This window comes from Coturnix japonica, chromosome 2 (genome assembly GCF_001577835.2).
Source record: "Coturnix japonica isolate 7356 chromosome 2, Coturnix japonica 2.1, whole genome shotgun sequence".
Classification (NCBI taxonomy): Eukaryota; Metazoa; Chordata; class Aves; order Galliformes; family Phasianidae; genus Coturnix; species Coturnix japonica.
The window spans coordinates 112509818-112529715 of record NC_029517.1 but is presented as its reverse complement, the minus strand read 5'-3'; the positions used below and the strand labels follow the sequence as shown (position 1 = coordinate 112529715).

General features: G+C 40.1%; 1 protein-coding gene across 1 annotated transcript; it reads right to left on the bottom strand.

Moving 5' to 3' along the window:
- Positions 1 to 113: 113 nt before the first annotated feature.
- Positions 114 to 17023, bottom strand: RIPK2 (receptor interacting serine/threonine kinase 2). Its single transcript, XM_015855928.2, has 11 exons — positions 16710 to 17023; positions 15193 to 15346; positions 14071 to 14226; positions 11366 to 11523; positions 10220 to 10269; positions 9727 to 9888; positions 6357 to 6442; positions 6114 to 6203; positions 5390 to 5492; positions 1586 to 1765; positions 114 to 865 (listed from the first exon to the last, which is right to left on the bottom strand). The coding sequence occupies exons 1-11, from the start codon at positions 16895 to 16897 to the stop codon at positions 540 to 542; spliced, it is 1653 nt and encodes a 550-aa protein (XP_015711414.1). The 5' UTR covers positions 16898 to 17023; the 3' UTR covers positions 114 to 539.
- Between the last annotated feature and the right edge of the window lie 2875 nt (positions 17024 to 19898).

The window sequence follows — 19898 nt, the reverse complement described above, 5'->3', positions numbered from 1 at the left end:
TGAAGCGCTCACCCTGGCAACAAAATGGGAAAAACAAAACAAAACACAATAAAAATCCTGTAAAAATACCTTCTGTTCCTCTCAGGTACATTGAAAGGAATACTCAGTAGGGCTGGAAGAAGGGAATGTATTTATAAACACAATGCACAGGACTAAAAATAGAGCATATGGCTTTTTCTTTCCACTAGAGGAAAAACCGGATGGAGGGAGAACCAATATCGAGTTGTCTCTATCCTGTAAACTGGAAGGATATAGATAAGCAGAAAATATGTAAAACAAGTATAATTTAATGATTTTTCTTTGTCACATATAAACAAAATAGTTGTATAAAATCAGTCTGCCAGTTTCGAGTTTTTGGCTTTCTGAATAAACTGCAACTGGTAACTCACCAAATGCAGCTTTGATAAACCCAGTGTCTTTGTTTGAGATTCTACCACCATGTAGTAAAGACAAATAAGTACAGATAAAAAGTACTATGTAGAAGCAAAGAGTTGTGTATTAAGAAATATTCACATGGCTTCAAACAGAAACAAATACATTTAAAGATGCAGTCTTAGAGAATTAGATACAATGTCTGGATAAGGTTGAAGTCCGAGCTGTTTGTTATCTTTCAACTTCTGTACTATAATTCTGGCAAACTCCTCTCCTTGGCTATCTGAGGTATCAAGTAGTTGTCGGACTTTTGATGTCCTTGTAGGTTTTGTGCTTATAAGTTCATAGTCTTCTTTCATGAGTAAAAATCTTGATAGAAGAGCATCCAGCGACTGATTCAAACATGCTTCAGTCATCTGATCAATAATTTCTTCTCTCTTACATTGGATCCATTGATGGGCTACATTCTGTTGTATGGTTTCCAAAACAAAATCTGAGATCAGGGAGAATAAAACAAAAAGAATAATAAAAATAAGATCAATTAATATTATAAACCTCTGATGATAAACAGTGCCATAAAACAAAGAATGATTTAAGACAGAGCTGTTTAAAAGTTCTTTTTGGTCAGACAGTCACATGGCTACTGTGTCGCATTTCATATTTAAAATGTTCTGATAATTGTGAAATGTGTTGGTTAGAATACTTTTTCTATTTGAATCACAGTACAGTTTGAATTGGAAGGCAATTTCAGGAGGTCACCCCATCTCAGATTCTACTCAAAGCTGGGCCAATTAATAAGTCAAGTGGCTCAAGGCCTTTTCTGGACGAATTCTGAGCACCTCCAATAAAGGAACTTGTACATATTCCATAGTCAACCTGCTCTAGTGTATGACCCAACTTGGTAATAAAAGAGAGAGGTGTTAACTTCACTCCCCACTAGGATTTTTATTTAAGTCTAGTGAAAATGTCTCTGTAGTTTCCTGCATACATTCCTTAAACTGAGGATTTAAACAGTGAAGAGTTGCAGATCCTCATATTCCCTAGTCTTCCACCACAGTAAATCCAAGATTCTGTATAGAGGGCAGAAGAATTACAGAAATAATTTATGGCATGCTTTGTTTTCATTTTCAAGATAAAAACAGTTCCACTTTCTCCTTTGTACACATACATATTCACTATGTGGAACTTGGAATTAAATCAGTATTTGCTATACCTGAGGAAATTGGCGATGTCTGCAGCATACATGATGAAGAATGTGAGGAAACTGAAATATTCTTGTCAGATGAGAGAAGGCAGCCGCATGGATGCACAAAAGGTTTGGCGCTCTGAGTTACAGAGAGATTTTCATCCACAGTCTGACAGCTGAGAGAGTGTGGAGCACCAGAATCTGCATCTTTAAGTTAAAAACAAAACAAAACCCAAAGCTGTAATATGTCTAGGTTCATTATGTTCATAAAATACAGTTAGTATTTAGAACATGTTCATAAAACAAGACATTAACACCCTAAGTTCACTTCACATACAGCACACCATTCATTCCATCTGTGTTCTGAGCACTTTTCTCTCCCTTGTCTTTAACCAGGGCTTGATAGTGGCTTTTGGGTCTTGTCTTATCTTGAAATAACACTGACACAATAAATGCAGTAGATGTGAACTATTGGAGCTCTGCTGAACAGACATTTGATGTGCAGACTGAAAGAACAAAATAATTATTTGAAATGTTTGGAAAGGTAGCTGCGAGTCAGTGTGAAAGCTAATTTATTTTGATGAATGGTGGTAACATAACAAAGAACAAAGAAAATATTTTAAAAAGATTCAGGTGAAGGAAAAAAATACAAAGATCAATGGTGACATTCAGAGGTACATGAATAGAAGGTCTTGCTGGTTTTCTAAAGCAGCACATGCTTTCAAGAAAGCTTTGCATTAACTTTTTTGAGGAAAGTTAAAGGAGGGTACGTATTAATTTCTATTTTAAGATTTTTATAGCAGAAGATGCAGAGGGACAGGAAAAGAGATAAAAAATAGCTGATAAGAAACAAGTTACAGGGCATATACCTAACTCTCCATACAGCTCTCATTACAGATTTTCCAAGTGTCACTTGACAAGGAGCTCTGAAGATGTTAACTATGAACAAGAAACACAGATAAAAAAATTCAGATGAGCTCTTGTCATGGTTTGATGGATTCTCATTGATATTCCACGTCATGCAGTATGCTGCGAGATAAAAGAGTTAATGCTGCAGTTCTGTGGATTGTCAGTATTTCCAGTCTCTTGGTCTCAGAAGAGAAGAATGAACTACAACTCCCAGAAGACTTCATTTTTCTGTTTCTGTTTTCCATTCAGAGGGAAAAATAAAACTGACTGGGAGTCACAAAATTTCCCTCTTTGCTGCCTGTCTGTTTTGCCTACAGCATTAGAGTAAGGATTTCAGTTTTGGAAACTATCTCCTTCTCATTTTATTTACTAGTTTCAAATCCAATCGTGTTGTATTATATTGTGTTGGCTTACGTTCCACTACTTTATTTAGTAAGTTTATTTTTTTGTTTGTTTTTTGTTTTCCTTAGCTTTTTGCCACCATTTTCCTTCATCCAGGTACATTTCCCTACCTTTCCTTTCCTGGGGCGTGGGTCCATGGATCCTTACACCCCATTGTCATGGGGGTTTGGCTGGGCCAAACCATGACAACATCTAGAAAAGCAATAAGATGTAGCTCCACACACAGCTTGGGATTTACAGCTACCTGACAAATGGGGAATTCTGAAAGTGTAAGCCTACATCAGAATGCTGACCTGTGGAAACATAAGACTGCAAGGACAAAGAGCAGGAACAGGAAAATATAAATGAATGTATTACAATTGTTTAAATGAACTAGAAACCTCAATTCCAAATGGACTAGAACTCAAAGTAACTAGTATTTTATTTCATGAAGGACAGAAAAAGTAAGTGGGACAGAGCTATGTATGTGATGCAGTGGATACCATCTCTTGCATGAATGAGAGAGCATAAGGAGATAACTGTTATGAGCAAAAGAGCTTTAGAAAAGGATTTTAGCAAGCTCTGCTGGGACAGACTGTTGTAGATCTCTAGGCACACACAGATACAGTTGACACAGAAATAACAGAAGTGGAAACATGGTAGCATAAATACCAGATCTAGACTTTATACTAGGCCTAGTGATTTTGAGTTGAGATGAGGAATGAGTAGATTATTCTGTAGCAAAACTGTTCATAAGAAAAAAAAAATATTCTAAAGATATATCAAGTACAGTTTTCATTTCAAACAGAAAACAATTGTTACTTTTTTAATATATATTAGGAACAAAATTCTGCTAGCCTCAGCTCAGTAATTCAATATAGAAGAAGGACAGCAAGGACTAGTAGGATACCATGATAATAAAGAAGCTAATTTTACAATAAGCTCTTCAACAGAGCTTATTCAGTTTATCTAGCAAAACAAAGTGTAATAAGTGGTTACTCTCCCTAAGAGCCATGGGAAAAAAGGGAAGAGACCTACTTAACCCTAAAGCAACAACCAAGAGCAAGTGCACAGAAGCTGGCTAAAAAACATAAAGGCTGCAAGCTGGAAGACTTCCTAACACTGGAGGAGCAAGTTTCTGCAAAGACTCCTAAAGTATTACCAGAAGAAAAAAAGCAAACAAAACCTACAGTCATTAACTTCTGACTTAATACCTTGCCAAACTCATTTCTTGCCAGCAGCTACCTGGAAACAGATTTTTACCTGAAACAATTCTATCTACCTTTGGCAAAGAAAGAAGACTCCTGCTTTTCACTGTAAAACTATCTGATGAAGATATTGACAAAGTAATAATACATACTTTGTACCTGATTGTTTTATAAGCCTTTTTTTATGAAATGAATGCCTGTGATTGTTAAAGAATTAACGACAGCCCAACAGGCACACTTAGACACTTAGTTATGTTAAGCATAACTGATGTACAGGTCTCCAAATTCTAAGAATGACTAAGAAGTATATGGAAAAATAATTTCTTTTGAAGAACATACCAGCACAGATATAAGCCATAGAAAGTGGCAGTACTTGTTTATACAGATGTATGACTAGAAGGAATAATACAATTCTATAATATGGAATCGTTGCAAGGAAGAGGACTTCAAAGATAACTGCTTGACCTCTTCAGAGCTAAAAGTTAAAGCCTGTTATTGGGGATACTGTCCAAATGCCTCTTGAACACTGACAGGAATGGGGCACGAACAGCATCTCTAGGAAGCCTGTTGCAGTGTTTGATCACCTTCATGGTAAAGATGATAAGGGGTCATAAGAGGTGATATCAATAAAAGATATGTACAGGTACTCTGCGAGCCAATCTCTGTTTATTGAAACCTTTTTATTTGTTGAATGAGAAATGATCTAGAAGTGGGCCTAGATTAGAAACTTTCTGTTTACTCAGCTGCAGAAACACCTCAAGATGTTTAGCCTTTTTATTTTTAGAAATACTTCAGAAGTGCTTAACTAAACTACCAAGATAATAAGCCAAGAAAACGGTACTGCTGCACTCATGACCCTTCAATAGGAAAATTAATGTTATGAGGATTCCTCAAAGTGACAGAAACAAAAAATATGAACTAAAATCCATTAGTTCTTCAGAATAATAAGCTTACAGTAATAAAACACATCTCTTTTCTGACACAGACATCCAGTAATCTAAAGGACAAGGGGGAATGGTTTTAAACTGAGACAGGGAAGGATTAGGTTGCATATAGAAGGAAGTTTTTCACACTGAGGGTGGTGACACACTGGAACAGGTTGCCCAAGAAGGTTGTGGATGTTCCATCCTGGAGGTATTCAAGGCCAGGATGGATGTGGCTCTGGGCAGCCTGGTCTGGTGGTTGGCAACCCTGCACATAGCAGTGGGGTTGAAACTACATGATCATTGCAGTCCTTTCCAGCCCAAGCCATTCTATGATTCTACGATGCAAATGCAATGGCACAATGGCAGCTACAATGGCAAATTAAATTTATACGAGTCACGAGTATTACCTGATGAGAGGATATTACACTGGGGAAGAGATTTGAGTCGTGATATATCTGGAGAGATACTCCGAAGAGGAAGTGCATCACAGTGTATGGAAGCAGATGTTTCCTGAAATTTTTCCAATTAATATTAATACCTTCAATAAATGACTGCATATTAAATAAATAGCAAGTTTTAATGATTTGCAGAGCCCTTTCCCATCACTTTCTTTCACCTATGCTCTAAATACACAAACGACAATGCAATTAAAATACTTTTTGAGGTGGATATTATACAAACGTCTCCTTGAAGCTGTGCTCAAAAAATGTTATCCAAAGCTGACAGTAATTCTGTATACGAATTTAAGAATCAAAAGCAGCGGCATTTCAAGAACTAAGATTTATTTTTAAATCTATATGATTTTATATAAGCAGGTGACACAGAAGCACAAGGGAGCACGAGAGAATCAGTTCCAATCTAACCTACAGACACTGCTGGATTCCTCAAGGGAATGGTTTTCCCACACTTATCAGATATACTGAGCATGACCTTATTTCTGCTTAACCAGCCTAATATGACTATGCACATAACTGCATTCCATCTCAATCAGTGAATGTTAAACTTCTCTTTACTACACAGGAAACTAAACTGGAGAACCACCTCCTCTAAGACAATCCCCTTTTAAAGTTCTCAAGATCTTAATGCTTGCGACATACAAGGGAAGGACCACAATCAAGACCAAAAATTTACCTCTTGGGGATTCACTGGTATATTTAGAGATGATTTCTCCACAAACACTTTGTTTCCACTCTTGTGGATATACCGTGATTCATACTGTGACTAAAAGAGATATATGACATCATATTATACTTTTGCTTTGTTTAAGCCTGATACAAGACTAGAGGAATGTCAAATATTATATTTCTCTTAGCAAAGAAAAGCAAAGATGCCAATTTGTTTTAATCAGTCACAACTATAACAAAAGTGACTTACCTTTGATCTCTTTAAGAGAATTACTGCTTCCAGGATAGCTATCTCATCAAATGTTCTCAGGACTGGTTCAAGGTCTATTAAGCATTCTGAACAAAGAAAGATGATTTGCTAAGTGGTGTAATGTGGAAATCAAGTTTTCACATTGCTAAAGCTACTTTCTTACATTTATTTACTATATTTACTTATCATATGGAACTACTTATGTTGCTGAAAAGAAGTCCCTTGCTTTCACCTGTTACAACAGTCTGACATCATCAAAACAAACCCTGTTCTGACCTGGCTTTTTCAGCAGCCTAATTGAAAGACTCCAAGTTTTGCATTCCTGGAATGGACAGATTAACAGATTTGCTATATTTCAGGACAGACTCAACAAGTTTAGTCTGCCAAATGGGATCTAAAAACACAAGATCTCAGGATGGGTAGCTTTACTCCCACTCCAGCAGAAGTGCAAAGAATTACTGGAGGAAAACAAACAAGACTCCACTGCGATATCCGGAAGAGCTGCTGTGGAGATCTGTCACCAGGGGAGGTGGTGATAGTCAAAGCACTGTATTCATTGGATAAGACAAGTGATGGTATCTGAAAGCTCAGAGGCAGAAGCTAACATCATCTGCTTGCATAGGAAGCCATGTGACAGTTTAATAATCAAGAGACAGTCTACATGATGGTCCCTCATTTCCCAATGCTACAAGATTTCCAAAACAAATTATTTCACATTTTGAGGTGGGTATTACACAAATGTCTCCTTGAAGCTGTGCTCAAACTTCAGGAAAGGATAACAACAGGTAACAACTTCTAGTGCACTTCCTATGAACTCCACTGATTCATCAAAATCCATTTACTGTAGTAGGAACCTGTGGCACTGCATCTTATTAATGTATTACCATAGTTTTTACTGTTTCACTGTAGTTCTCCCAGAATAGCTCTTGTTTAACTGGCACTTTCAAGACATACGTTCAGTAGTGGGATTCTTGTTCTCTTGCATCAGCTTACACAGAATCTGGTACTCCATTTCACAATGAAGTACTAGGACAGTTTTTATTGATTTTAATTAAACTGCAGGTACGTGTTCCAAGACCACAGAATCAACAGAAGTTATGCAGAAACAGGGGAATAAATAGTCTTTGTCCGTTCTTTATAAGGGACAGATGAGTTAAGAAAACATTTCTATTTTAAGCATATTTAAAAAGGAAGGGAGGGGAGATGGGGGGGGAGAAGCTGGGTGTTACTTTCTTTTTCCCTGTGCTGTGGTGAATGCAAAATTTCCCAATCAGTGAAATTCACTTCCCTTAATTTTGAAAAACATTTCTAACTTCCTCATTCTTTTTATGATAGTAAAGGGAAAGCAACGCATGTTCTCTTCAAAGACCACATTAATTCAGGTACTGCATAGAACCAAAGACAGTTCATACAGTACATCTATCCCAGGTAATTACTCCTCCTGTGTGACCATAGACTTGGGCTGTCATTTTATTTTGAGTAACAGACATAAGAAAGCAAGAATACTAAAGGAAGTACTGTGACATGTTTACTTGTTTTATTTTTAAAAATATTATAAATAGATTTACTTACTCAGGGAAAAAATAATAATTAAACAGTCCATGATTTAATACCATATAAACCAGACTCATACAAAATAAATTAACATTTCAGAGAATACTTTTATGGCAAAGTAAAAAATGCTTCAAAAGTGGACAAAACTCTTTTCGGACTCCAAACTTTGAACATAAAGACGATAAATCTGTTTGGTTGCATTCTGTTTAGTTCTATTTTTCTGCAAAACTGGTCCGAAGAGTGAAGTTACAACCACTTATTTCTTAGCTGTCTGATTAGCATTATTCTAGTATACTGAAGTTTTATAAAGGGTTTAAAAATAGCAAGCTTTCATTCAGCAAATCTTCAAATGAGGTGCTTGGATTAATGTCCACTCTACTTGTAAGGAGCAATATACAACTCATAGGTTTATTTCAAAAAAGAATCCAAAAGTTTAGCAGATGACTGTTGAGCAAACCCAGAATTCCCAGCTTCCTCTCAAATAATGTGGAACTCTAAGACAAGTTTATTTTTTTCAGTCCAGATTTTGAATTATAATTAATAGCTAAGAGGCAGGAGGAGAACTGAAGCCATGATGGCAGCAGAGAAGCAAGAATCAAGAAGATCGGTTGCAAGGCTAATAAGCCATTTTAAAGCATTGCATCAAATTAAAACATTATATACTGTGTGAAAGAAAAGCTTTTCAAAAGCACTTATATGTATCTGATCGAGTTTGAAGACCAGATCTTGGGGTAGAATACAGCAAAAGCTAGAAGAGTGAAACGTGAGCATTCAGGTAATGAAACATATTGTTTATACCGAGGATAAAAGGATTAGGATAAAAGAAAAAACAAGATACTATAATTGCTGTTGATAAAGAGGATGGATGAAATACTCCTTTCATATCAGGGAGATTTTACACATGGTACAAAGAGACATGGTTTAATGATGGGAATAGATCATAATGACAGTTGGACTGGATGATCTTGAAGTTCTTTTCCAGCCTAGACAGTCTATGATTCTATTGGTGACTATGCCAACCCTAATAAGATTTCACAACTAAAAACTTGGTGATGACTTTCAGCCTATGTTTTTATAGAGCTGCTGTTGCACACAGAGCCAGAAATCACAAAAATATTTAGCAGCTTTTCATATTAGGGAGAAACTGGTATAGGGAGTATATCTAGGCTCAGTGCACATGCTTGTTAAGCATGACAAACCCAGGCTTGATTTCAAAACAGAATTTCTCTAGTTAACAACATGCCATGCTAATCTCTGCAAGCTCACTCTTCAATCTTCAGCTCTAAATTACATAATTCATTGGAAAAAGGCTGAAGTTACCTATATATAGACAAGAAACTACAGAAAGATTAAAAGGTACCTCTGTGGCCTCAACAATCAAAGTTCGAGTGAAAAAGATTCATCCATGCAAACATACAGAAATAAAGTGAAGTTACAGCAGCTCATCTGATGTGCAATGATTTGCTGCTTTGCCAGCTCTTACAAAACCCACAGCACTCTATGTATTTCACTCATTCTCCTCCCTCTTCTGAAAATAAGTAAATAAATAAAAAAGTCCCTTCAACAAGAGACGGCACATGTAGGAGACTCCAACTAACAAACTGTTATTATGGCACACATAGCTCCGTTCGTAAAAATTAGCTGATACACATGTTGGAACCAGACAAGAATTGCACACAATTTGACTGAGCAGAGATGAATTTTCTGACATTTTTGTCATTTCCATTTAGCAACTACACCCTTACTCTATATGTAATAAATGAGACAAAAAGCTGGCAATTTTAAGAACTGTATTCATTTTGCAAAGTAAACTTACTTAAGAACGATGGTCTTTCATCTGGGTTTTGTGCCCATCCACTCTCTATCAATCTTATGACAAGAGCTCGATGCGGAATGTCCATTGATAAGCTTTTTTCACTTAAGTCTAGTCGCTGTCCTTGTGACACACTATACATTATCTGCAAGGGGTTTATAACTTCTGTCAAAATAGACATCGTGCTTTCATTAGAAATATATGCAAAATAAATAGCTCACTGTAGGAAGAATAATTAAGATTGCAGTCGTAATATTTACATTTCACCAAAATAAGGCTTTCCTCTTTTAAAAGAATTCAAATACATTTTTTTCTTATCAATATTATAATTTGAAAAAGAGTCAAATCTGAGAAGTAACTCAATTACTTCTTGAACAGGTTCACAAATAGGATTATCATGAAGCAATCCCTGAAATGAAGTTCTGAGGAATCCAGGTCACTGGAACAGCCTACACCTAAAGCTAGAAAAATAAATTACAAGAAAACATGGCCTTACCTTCAAATGGGTGTTTCCTTGACATCACTTCCCATATAATAATTGCAAAACTGTTTAAAGTGTAAAAAGTATAGAAGACATTATTTTAGATTACCAACACTTACTGAAATAATATAGAATCATAGAATTGCACAGGTTGAAAAAGACCTTCAAGTTCATCACGTCGAACCACAGCCTAACCATACTATCCTAACTCTAACAACCCTCTTCTAAATCATGTCCCCTGAACACCACAAGCAAATGGTTTTTAAGCACATTCAGTGATGGTGACTCAACCACCTTCCTGGGGAGCCTATTCCAGTGCTTAACAACCCTTTCTGTAAAGAAGCTTTTCCTGATATCCAACCAAAACCTCCCCTAACATGACTTGAGGCCATTTCCCCTCAAGAGACAAACCCTGCTCTCCCTGTTATCAACCTTTCAGGTATTTGAAGAGAGCAATAAAGTCTCCCCCTCAGCCTCCTTTTCCACAATTGCTCAAATAACCTTTGAGCTGTCCAACCTTCTTCAAATTAGCTGATCATAACTCTAACATCCTAAGAGCCATTCTATTTACTTGTACAGGTAGCCACAACTCCACTACTTTCAGCTATGACTCAGAGCTGAATGAAGCAAATCTACCCGAACCTCATTACAGTAAATTATTCCTTCAGGAGATGGCTTGCTATTCAGAGACACAGAGAAGAGATCTCTGGAACTCCTCGAAATCCATTACTCTTTATTTTCTTAACTCCTTTCAAGTAAAAAAAAAAATATATATATAAATAATAATTTAAAAAAAAAAAAACTTCCTTCCCAATACATTCTGCGAATTATGTTAATGCATACAAATTAAAAAGGTGTGTGAATTGAGCTAATGAACAGTTTCTTTCTTCCCTACACTGCATACATATACACTCTCGCTCACAGCAACTAGTCTCCTTGCTCTCTTTTGACAGTTCCAGTTGAATTACTAGAGCATCACATTTGTCACAGTGTTTCCTAGAGAAATGCGTAACCTACAATTCCAGCTACCAGTTGATTCTTCTTTCCCAATTCACTTTGCTTAGATTTTTATTACGTTACTGAAAACATGTTAAAGTCTAATTTCAGCAACTCAGATGCGAATTCAGATTGCAAAATCCCCTTGAAGTCATTATAGGTTACCTGTAAATATCGTGTTTCACACTCGCCCGAGTTTTCTGACTGGGATTGTAATCTTCGGGGGGCATGTAGACAATGGTCCCTCCTTCTGGCAAGGAAGTTTCACTGCGTGACTGTGACATGGATATGACACGCCATTTTGACATGCCAAAATCCGCAATCTGGAAAGGACAGAGCAGTTGTTCTGAAAAACACATTTATCTGTTAACCCCTGTTACAAATTCCTGAAATACATCTGAAAGAACTGGTTGTTTGCAGTCCTTAACCTGACATGAAGTATGCATTTGGCTTAGAGACAGGAAACACCAGCTTCACTTCAGAAAACATTCCCAGTTCGTGACTCATGTCACTCCTACAGCACTGCCCTATCCTGTTGTTCTTTTAAGAAAGGTTCATATACTCCGTGGCTGTGGAATCTCTTGTGGAAATCTGTCCCAATTCAAAGAATCATAGAATAGCCTGGATTGAAAAGGACCACAATGATCATCTAGTTTGAGCCCCCCTGCTATGGGCAGGGTCACCAACCACCAGTTTTTGTTGCCAGACATCCACAAATCATGATCAAGACGTATGACCAGGTTATGGGTGGAGAGCTGCACAGATGTAAGAATAAAACCACTAGCAGAGCTCCCAGTGTCCAGCATCCAGGGGAGAAAGTTATATATCGCAGAATGGCTGAGGACGGAAAGAACCTTAAAGATCATCTAACTCCAGACACTCTGCTGTAAGTAGGCTTGATCAGACTGCCCAGAGCCCCATAAAACATGACCTCCAACACCCTCAGGAATGAGGAATCCACAGCTTCTCTGGGCAACCTGTTCCAGTGCATCACCACTGATTAAAAAAAAAAATCTCTTCCTAACATCCAACCTACATTTCCCTTCTTTCAGTTTAAAATGATTCCTCTTTGTACCCTCATTGGTACCCCACTGGCTTGTACGCTCCCTTCAAGAATAGGAAAGACAGAACGAGGTCTCCCTAGAATCTTCTGTTCTCCAAGCTAAACAAATGAAACTCCCTCTGCCTTTCTGCAAAGGAAAATGCCAGAGTACTTAAGGTAACAGAAACAAACTTTCTGGAGAGCATAATCAATATCCTTTTTCCTCTACGGCTCAGTCATATCAAGCCTTCCTTGCTGTAGCTGGTCAGGTTATCTTGCTCATTCAGTACATCTGACATAGTCAGAAACAGACTATGAATTGTGTTCCTTTCATACACATGCAATACTCTTCCAGGTCAGCATGTGTGATAACCTTCATTCAATTTCTTGTCAGCTGTCCTAAATTAGAGAATCACAGAATAGAATAATAGAATGGCTTGGGTTGGAAGGGACCTCAGTGATCATCAAGCTCCAAGCCCCCTGCTGCAGGCAGGGCTGCCAACCTTCACATTTAATACTAGACCAATCACACTTCACCCAAAGTGCTCTAAGCAAAGCAACTGTTTATATGCGGTCAGGCAGAGCACCAGAATGCACCAGTGTTGCTAGGGGTTAAAAAAACTGGATTCTGTGGATTATTTGGGCCAGTTCCTAGTCAGGTTTATCAGGAAGCTTGAGAGACGGTGATACTGGCACAGCTGAGTGGGAGGAGGTGTGAGCTGCTGAGGGAGTGAGTGAAGGGAAAGCTGTGTAAGCTGCCCTGCTGCCAAGAAAAACCTCTTTGCAATGGAGAAAGAAGAGACTGGCACTGTGTCTTTGATATTTGCTCAAAGGACTAGAGAATCAGAAAGATTAATCTCACGGAAACCACTGAAGCAGAAGTCATTCAAGTATGAATTAAGATATCTCTTATTTCTCACTTACTTTGAATAGTACATTCTACCAATTTTAAAAACAAAGTTTCGATTCATTCAAAAAAGTCTCTTGCAATTATATAAGCACATAACTTTAGCCAGAAGTTCTTTTAATCTCTTGTTCACATAATGGAAGTGATACTCAAAAAGGCACAACTGAAGTTTTGAACTAGTATTGCTTCTTCATACATGCTTGCTTGCTCTAGGAGCTTGGTAAGATCCATCTCTCAGCATGTTCAACTTTCAGAGTTACATTTTACACATTCTTACAGACATAGCTACCAGGGAAAGCTGGCATCAGAAAGCATCACTGCTATTCAGTAACATCTATACAGAATCATAGAATCCTCTATGCTGCAAGGGAACTTTAAAGATCACCCAGCCCAGCTCTATGCAATGAACAATGTCATCCACAGTTAAGTCAAGTTGCTCAGAGCCTAGTCCAGCCTGATCTTGAAAGTGTCCCTGTGCAACCTGGTGTAGGGAACCTGCTTTAGCAGGGGGGTTGGACTCGATGATCTCTAGAGGTCCCTTCCAACCCCTACAATTCTGTGATTCTGTGACAAGGCATCACTGGGCAACCTGTTCTAGCATCTCCTCATTCCCACAGTAAATGACTTTTTCCTAAACCAAAATCTACTCTCCTTAAGTTTGAAAGCAACTTCATATGAACTTCTATACCACAAGCAGTTCATATTATGGAGTTCTGGTCTTTTTAGATGGATCAGATCCACACTTGAGCAAAAAAGCATTTAAAGAAAAAAATAAAAGTTCTGTCTGCAAGGATACAAGTAAAACATTTGGCATACAACTATAACCCCTCTCCATAGCCATGACCTCACTCTTCCTCTACTGTAATTAAACACTTGGGCTCATTCTGGGTGCTGAAGAACATCAGTACTAGATAACTCTACCTTGACATGAAACTCATCATCCAATAAAATATTCTGGGTTTTCAAGTCATGGTGCAGCAGCGGAGGATTCATGTTGTGCAAATAGTTCACTCCCAAAGCAATTTCATAAAGAATGCGGTATCTCAGGCACCAGGCAATGTCAGGATACATATCTTTCTGCCAAAATAAAACCACAAAACCAGAATATATCGACATGGAAGGTAGCATAAAGGCTTTAATTAAGAAGAAAGTGAGTTGGAAAAGCAGTAATCGTTTAAAACTTACATTACATTAACTGCACATTGATACTGGTTGGCTGTTATAAACAAATACATAAACATAACAATGGGGTGTTATCGTTCCATTCCCTAGCATTCATTCAGTAGTTGATGAGTGCTATTTATTATGTCTTAACAGGACACTTACACTATTATTCATAATTACTCATGAGGAAACATGAATTACAGATTAACTACCATATGAAACCAGTAATCTATAGATACTGCACAAAGAAAGGCAAGAATCATTTCTCCAGCTGACACTAGGAGAAGGAGGGGGAAACCATAGTGAAACTAAGCACAAAATGCTACCTTCAGAAATACAAATACAACAACAAAAAGACAGGAAAGCTAACATCTTAAAAATTACATTGACATTAATGTGTAGCTGAACTCTGTAAGGCACAACCAGGTACTGATAAAGCACATAGAAGAGGCTGCAGTGCTGTTGAGACAGCAGCAGAAGCTTTAGAGCAGCAACAGTGAATGCTTGGACCAAGGAAGTGGGAACAGCTGAGAGCTCAGCACAGGTCAACAATGTTGACAGTAACACTCAGACTGAATCCAAATTAAAGTATTTCAGTTTCCCGTTAGAAAACAAAGATTTTATACAGTAATTCATCCTTTAGCTTGTGATATAGATCATGACATTAAAGGAAAAAGTGCAATAACTAGAATCTATTAAGTCTGCCTGCCTTTTTGTGATACACAAGGCCTACATGAGCAACAAAAACTACTAGTAAGAGTGACTGCCCTTCAATTTGTAACATTAATAGTACAGTTATTGTAGTATTTCCCTTAAGAATGGAAATCAGAGCATCTGAAACAACCAGAGGCTGCACTTGAAGACTGTGGGAACACTTACCCCATGTAAGAGCTGGTTCAGTGATCCATTTGCCATGTATTCTGTTACAATCCCCAGAAAGTCAGGCTCGTTGCAAATTCCCAAGATTGGCAGAATGTAACTAAACCTGGCTTTGTGCAGTATCTCTGCTTCTTTTAGAAGGTGGTTTCTATCACTTGAAAAGAAAACCAACAAGTAAGGTTACCTTGCTTACAACACTGGGAAACAAGCATACACAGTCCAGCTTCCCCATTCCATCTTACTTGTCTTACTGCCCACCTTCAAATACAGTGGCACACTATTTGTCTTAAGGCTTACCTTACCCTTTTCTAGCTGTTTCTTAGCACTATGACACTGCTTTGTGCCAAAATAATACTTTGAATGACCAATCATGTTACATTTTCATCTTAATTGTTCCTTCAGGTGTGCCCCTGCTTGAATTGCCCTCTGGAAAAAAAACACTTGATGGCCCAGGGAACAGAGACCGACCTCACAATGCTTGAACACCTAAATTTGGTAGCATGAATTCTTACAGTCAAACCTATTTACATGCATGAATTTGATGCACCTTCACCAATTCAGACCTTGTAGCTTACAGAAAAAATAGGTAATACGGAGGTATGTTAAACTAAGGCTGACTGCTGATACTTGTTTACATGATGGAAAAAAACCCAACCATCTATTATGAGAAAGTACAGGAAGTGATCCAATTAAAATGGCTCGCTTCAGGAAAAACATGGGACAACAAGCTCTGCTCCCTTTTCCTTTCTCTCTCTAGCACAAACTAGGTTTGGGAAAGTCAGGGGTTTTCCCAGATCATGAGGCACATCTGCATGGGATTCGGCTGTAACCAGGAAGCAGGTTGCAACACTTGGAGGTTTATCCCTGTGCATGGAATTCACTACACCTGCCTGCTCACCAAGGGCACTGTGTAACGCCCACAAAAGCACAGCAAACAACAGCTCTCTGCTGACCTTGCTTTAAGTAATGACCAAAATTAGAGAAACATCAATAAGTTTAAGAGCAGAGAACATAATACTTCTGCCTAAAAACACAGCTGAGATTCTGGAAAGATGTCAGAGATAAGGGCCTGTATACACATGGCTGTTCTAAGCTACCAAACCCCTCATAGCATCTGGGTCACAAGACCAGAAGTCTTCTGAGATCATTCACAGTCTGTCAGGGGGAAACTGAAACACATCAAGTGAGGAACAGCTCAGAAGTTTTTACCCACACCCATGTCACACTGCTGAGTGTGGGCACACTCGCAATGCCTGAGCAGAGTTGTTTCTCCTAACTGCCTAAAACTAGACCAAAGAAACCTAAGGTAGTAAGGAAACACGGTCTCATACCTACTACTTTAAATTAGCTTCTCTCAGCACTGTGAGACAAGGAAGATACCTGACGCTGACAGAGGCTGAGTGCTCACACCGCCCTTCCCAACAGCCGACACACAGGAAGCACCGGAGCTGCTCAGCCCTCCCCCGCCCCACGTAAAGACACGCTGACCCCGGGACACCCCGTGCCCGCTCCCCTACCTGTCCAGCAGCGGTCCTTGCAGGCACTTGAGGGCCACCGGGACCCTCCAGTCGGCGTGGCGAGCGGCGGACACGGTGCCGTAGGCGCCGCGGCTGAGGAAGCGCAGGTCCGGCAGCTTGCTGGAGGAGATGGCGGGCAGCGCGCTGCTGATGGCGTCCGCCCGGCCGCCTCCCTCCCCGCCGCTCATTCTCGTACTGCACCGCGGGGAGCAGCTGAGACCGGCCGTGCTTATACCGGGCACAACAGACTCGCAGCGCCCCGACCCGACTGCTCCCGCCGTGGGCGCCCCACCTCAGCCCGCCTCCTCCCAGGGAGGAGTGGCTTCCCGTCCCCAGAGCTTCCCGGGCTGGGCGAAGAAGACGCGCCATGGTCAGGAGGGTGGGGGGTGTCAGGAGCGTGGTGTGGGGGTAGTGAGCGTCCGTATGGAGCGGGTTGAGACCGCAGTGCCCTAAGGGCTGCGTTTGCTCATTTCAGGAGCCTGTAGAGATGGCTGAGTTTGTGGCTTCCTTCCCTTTTTCCTCCCAGTAGCGGGCAGGGATCGGATAACAAGGGAGATGATCAGGGGCTGGAGCACCTCCCCTGTGAGGACAGGCTGACGGAGCTGGGCTTGTTCAGCCTGGAGAAGGTTGCGGGGTGACCTCATTGCAGCCTTTAATACCTGAAGGGAACTTACACCCAGGAGGGGAGTAAACTCTTCGAAAGGGCTGACAATAGCAGGACACGGGGAAATGGTTTTAAGTTAAAAGAGGGAAGATTTAGGTTGGATATTAGGGGGAAGTTCTTCACTAGGAGAGTGGTTAGGCCCTGGAACAGGCTGCCCAGGGAGGTTGTGGGTGCCCCGTCCTTGGAGGTGTTCAAGGCCAGGTTGGACGGGGCCCTGGGCAACCTGATCTAGTAATTGTGGAAGTTCGGTGGCCCTGCCAGGCAGGGGGGTTGGAACTACATGATCCTTGAGGTCCCTTCCAACCCGGGTCATTCTGTGATTCTGTGGGAGAGAAATCAGGTGCTGAGACTGTGGTTGTGTGTGATGCATCGTGGCATGTGCTGAAGGCACAACAGTTGTTTCTCACTTCAGTGTCTTGGAGCATGTATGGTGCATTTACCTAATAAAGCTTTGCTGTATTTTTTCTGGTTTTCTTAATGTCGTGGAGGATTCATGCCCTCTAAGTGCTGCAGCATTATGGACATACTGATAGAAAGCATGATGTACTCTGTCTTCAGCTTTCACTTGGTCCTTGTTTTTCAGACATACCAGATGGTTTCCTAAAAGCATAATTTCATGGCAGTCTTTGTAGTATTCAGGTTTTACGTGCTGATTTACTTACACACCTCTGTTTTCACCACATCTGTAACACAGTTTCATAGAATCACAGAACACCTTGAGTTGGAAGGGACCTTAAAGACCATCTAGTTCCAACCTCCTGGTTGTTGCCCATCAAATCAAGCTGCCCAGGGCCCCACCCAGCATGGCCTTGCACACCTTCAGGGATGGGGCATCCACATCTTATCTGGGCAGTATGTCCTGGGTGCTCACCACCCTCTAAGTGAAAAATTTCATCCTAATATCTAATCTAGCATTCCCCTCTTTTAGTTTAAATCTCCCTTTGACTCCTGATGGTAGCACTCTGGTGAGCTGTTTATGTTTTATTGGCATACCAAAGCAGAAGTTCCAAAAAGATAAACTGGGGACTTGAAGTTCCCAATGGGAGGGGCTGCTGAGGGAAAAATCAGGGTAAACTACTGCTGCTTTGGGAAACCCCACTTTTTGCCTTTAGTAAATGTAAAAGCATTGTCAGATAATATCAGATAACTGACTTAAGAATTCATCATTGAAGTGATGTGGCATAAATTGCAGCTAGAACACAAAGTAATTCCAGTATAAATAAAATTGTGTGTGTGGCGTTTGGATTTTTAGGTTAATTGCACAATTGTCTTTCAATCAGTGTTGCAATTGCAATCAGGAAAGCCATGTAACAATATCTGCGGTTCTTTTTTTTTTGTAGATTGGTTCACTGCTTCATCACAGAATCACAGAATGGTCCAGGCTGGAAGAGACCTCAATGATCATCAAGCTCCAAGCCCGCTGCTGCAGGCAGGACTGCCAGCTTCCACAGTTAATACTAGACCAGGCTGCCCAGGACCACATCTAACCTGGCCTTGAACACCTCCAGGGACGGGCCATCCACACCTTCTCTGGGCAGCCTATTCCAGCTCCTTATCACTCTCATAGTACAGAACTTACCCCTGATATCCAACCTTCCCTTCTTCAACTTAAAACCATTTCCCCTTGTCCTGCTGTTATCTACCCTTTCAAAGAGTTGACTCCCCTCCTGTTTATAGGCTCCCTTTAGGTACTGAAAGGCTGCAATGAGGTCACCCCACAGCCTTCTCTCCAGGCTGAACAAGCCCAGCTCCCTCAGCCTGTCTTTGTAGGGGAGGTGCTCCAGCCCTCTGATCATCTTTGCAGCCCTTCTCTGGACCCTTTCCAACAGCTCTCTGTGTTTTCTAAACTGGGGGCTCCATACCTGGATTTTGAAGGCAGTGTGCCATCAAGCTCATTGTACCAGCCTGATTTGTGCACTCCTATCAGAGGTCAGTAGAATGCGGTGCACATCCAGAAGAAGTCTGAGTGCATCTGGGTCTCAAAGTGCTGGTATTTCCCTTCAGTATTTCCCCTGCAATCTCTGAAACATACCAAGTAGCCAAATCTATTGGAAGTTCTAAATCAGCAGCAAGTAGACTTTCTGGATAAAATTAACGTGGTGATTTGATCATAGAATCATAGAATGGCTTGAGTTGGAAGGGATATCAAAGACAATTAAGTTCCAGCCCCCTTGCCAGAGGCAGGGTTACCAGCCATTAGATCAAGTACTAGATAAGGTTGCCCAGAGCCCCATCTAACCTGGCTTTATAACACTCCAGGGGTGGGCCATCCATAACCTCTCTGGGTAATCTGTGCCAGTACCTCACCACTCTCTCAGTAAAAAACTTCCCCCTGACATCTAATCTAAATCACCCTTCCTTTAGTTTAAAACCATTCCCCCAATGTCCTATCACTGTCTACCCATGAAGTTGATTTCCCTCATTTTTATAAACTCCCTTTGAATATTGGAAGGCTGTAATGAAGTCTCCCCACAGCCTTCTCTTTTCTAGGCTGAGAAAGTCCAGTTCTGTCAGCCTGCCTTCAT

Excerpts from the sequence above, each read along its gene's own strand:
- RIPK2 (XM_015855928.2), bottom strand. The coding sequence starts at position 16,897 with ATGAGCGGCGGGGAGGGAGGCGGCCGGGCGGACGCCATCAGCAGCGCG. Across the intron at positions 9,889-10,219 it reads AAGGAAACACCCATTTGAAG|AAGTTATAAACCCCTTGCAG; the intron begins GTAAGGCCATGT and ends CTATTTTGACAG. Across the intron at positions 6,204-6,356 it reads TTCTCTTAAAGAGATCAAAG|TCACAGTATGAATCACGGTA; the intron begins GTAAGTCACTTT and ends TATCTCTTTTAG.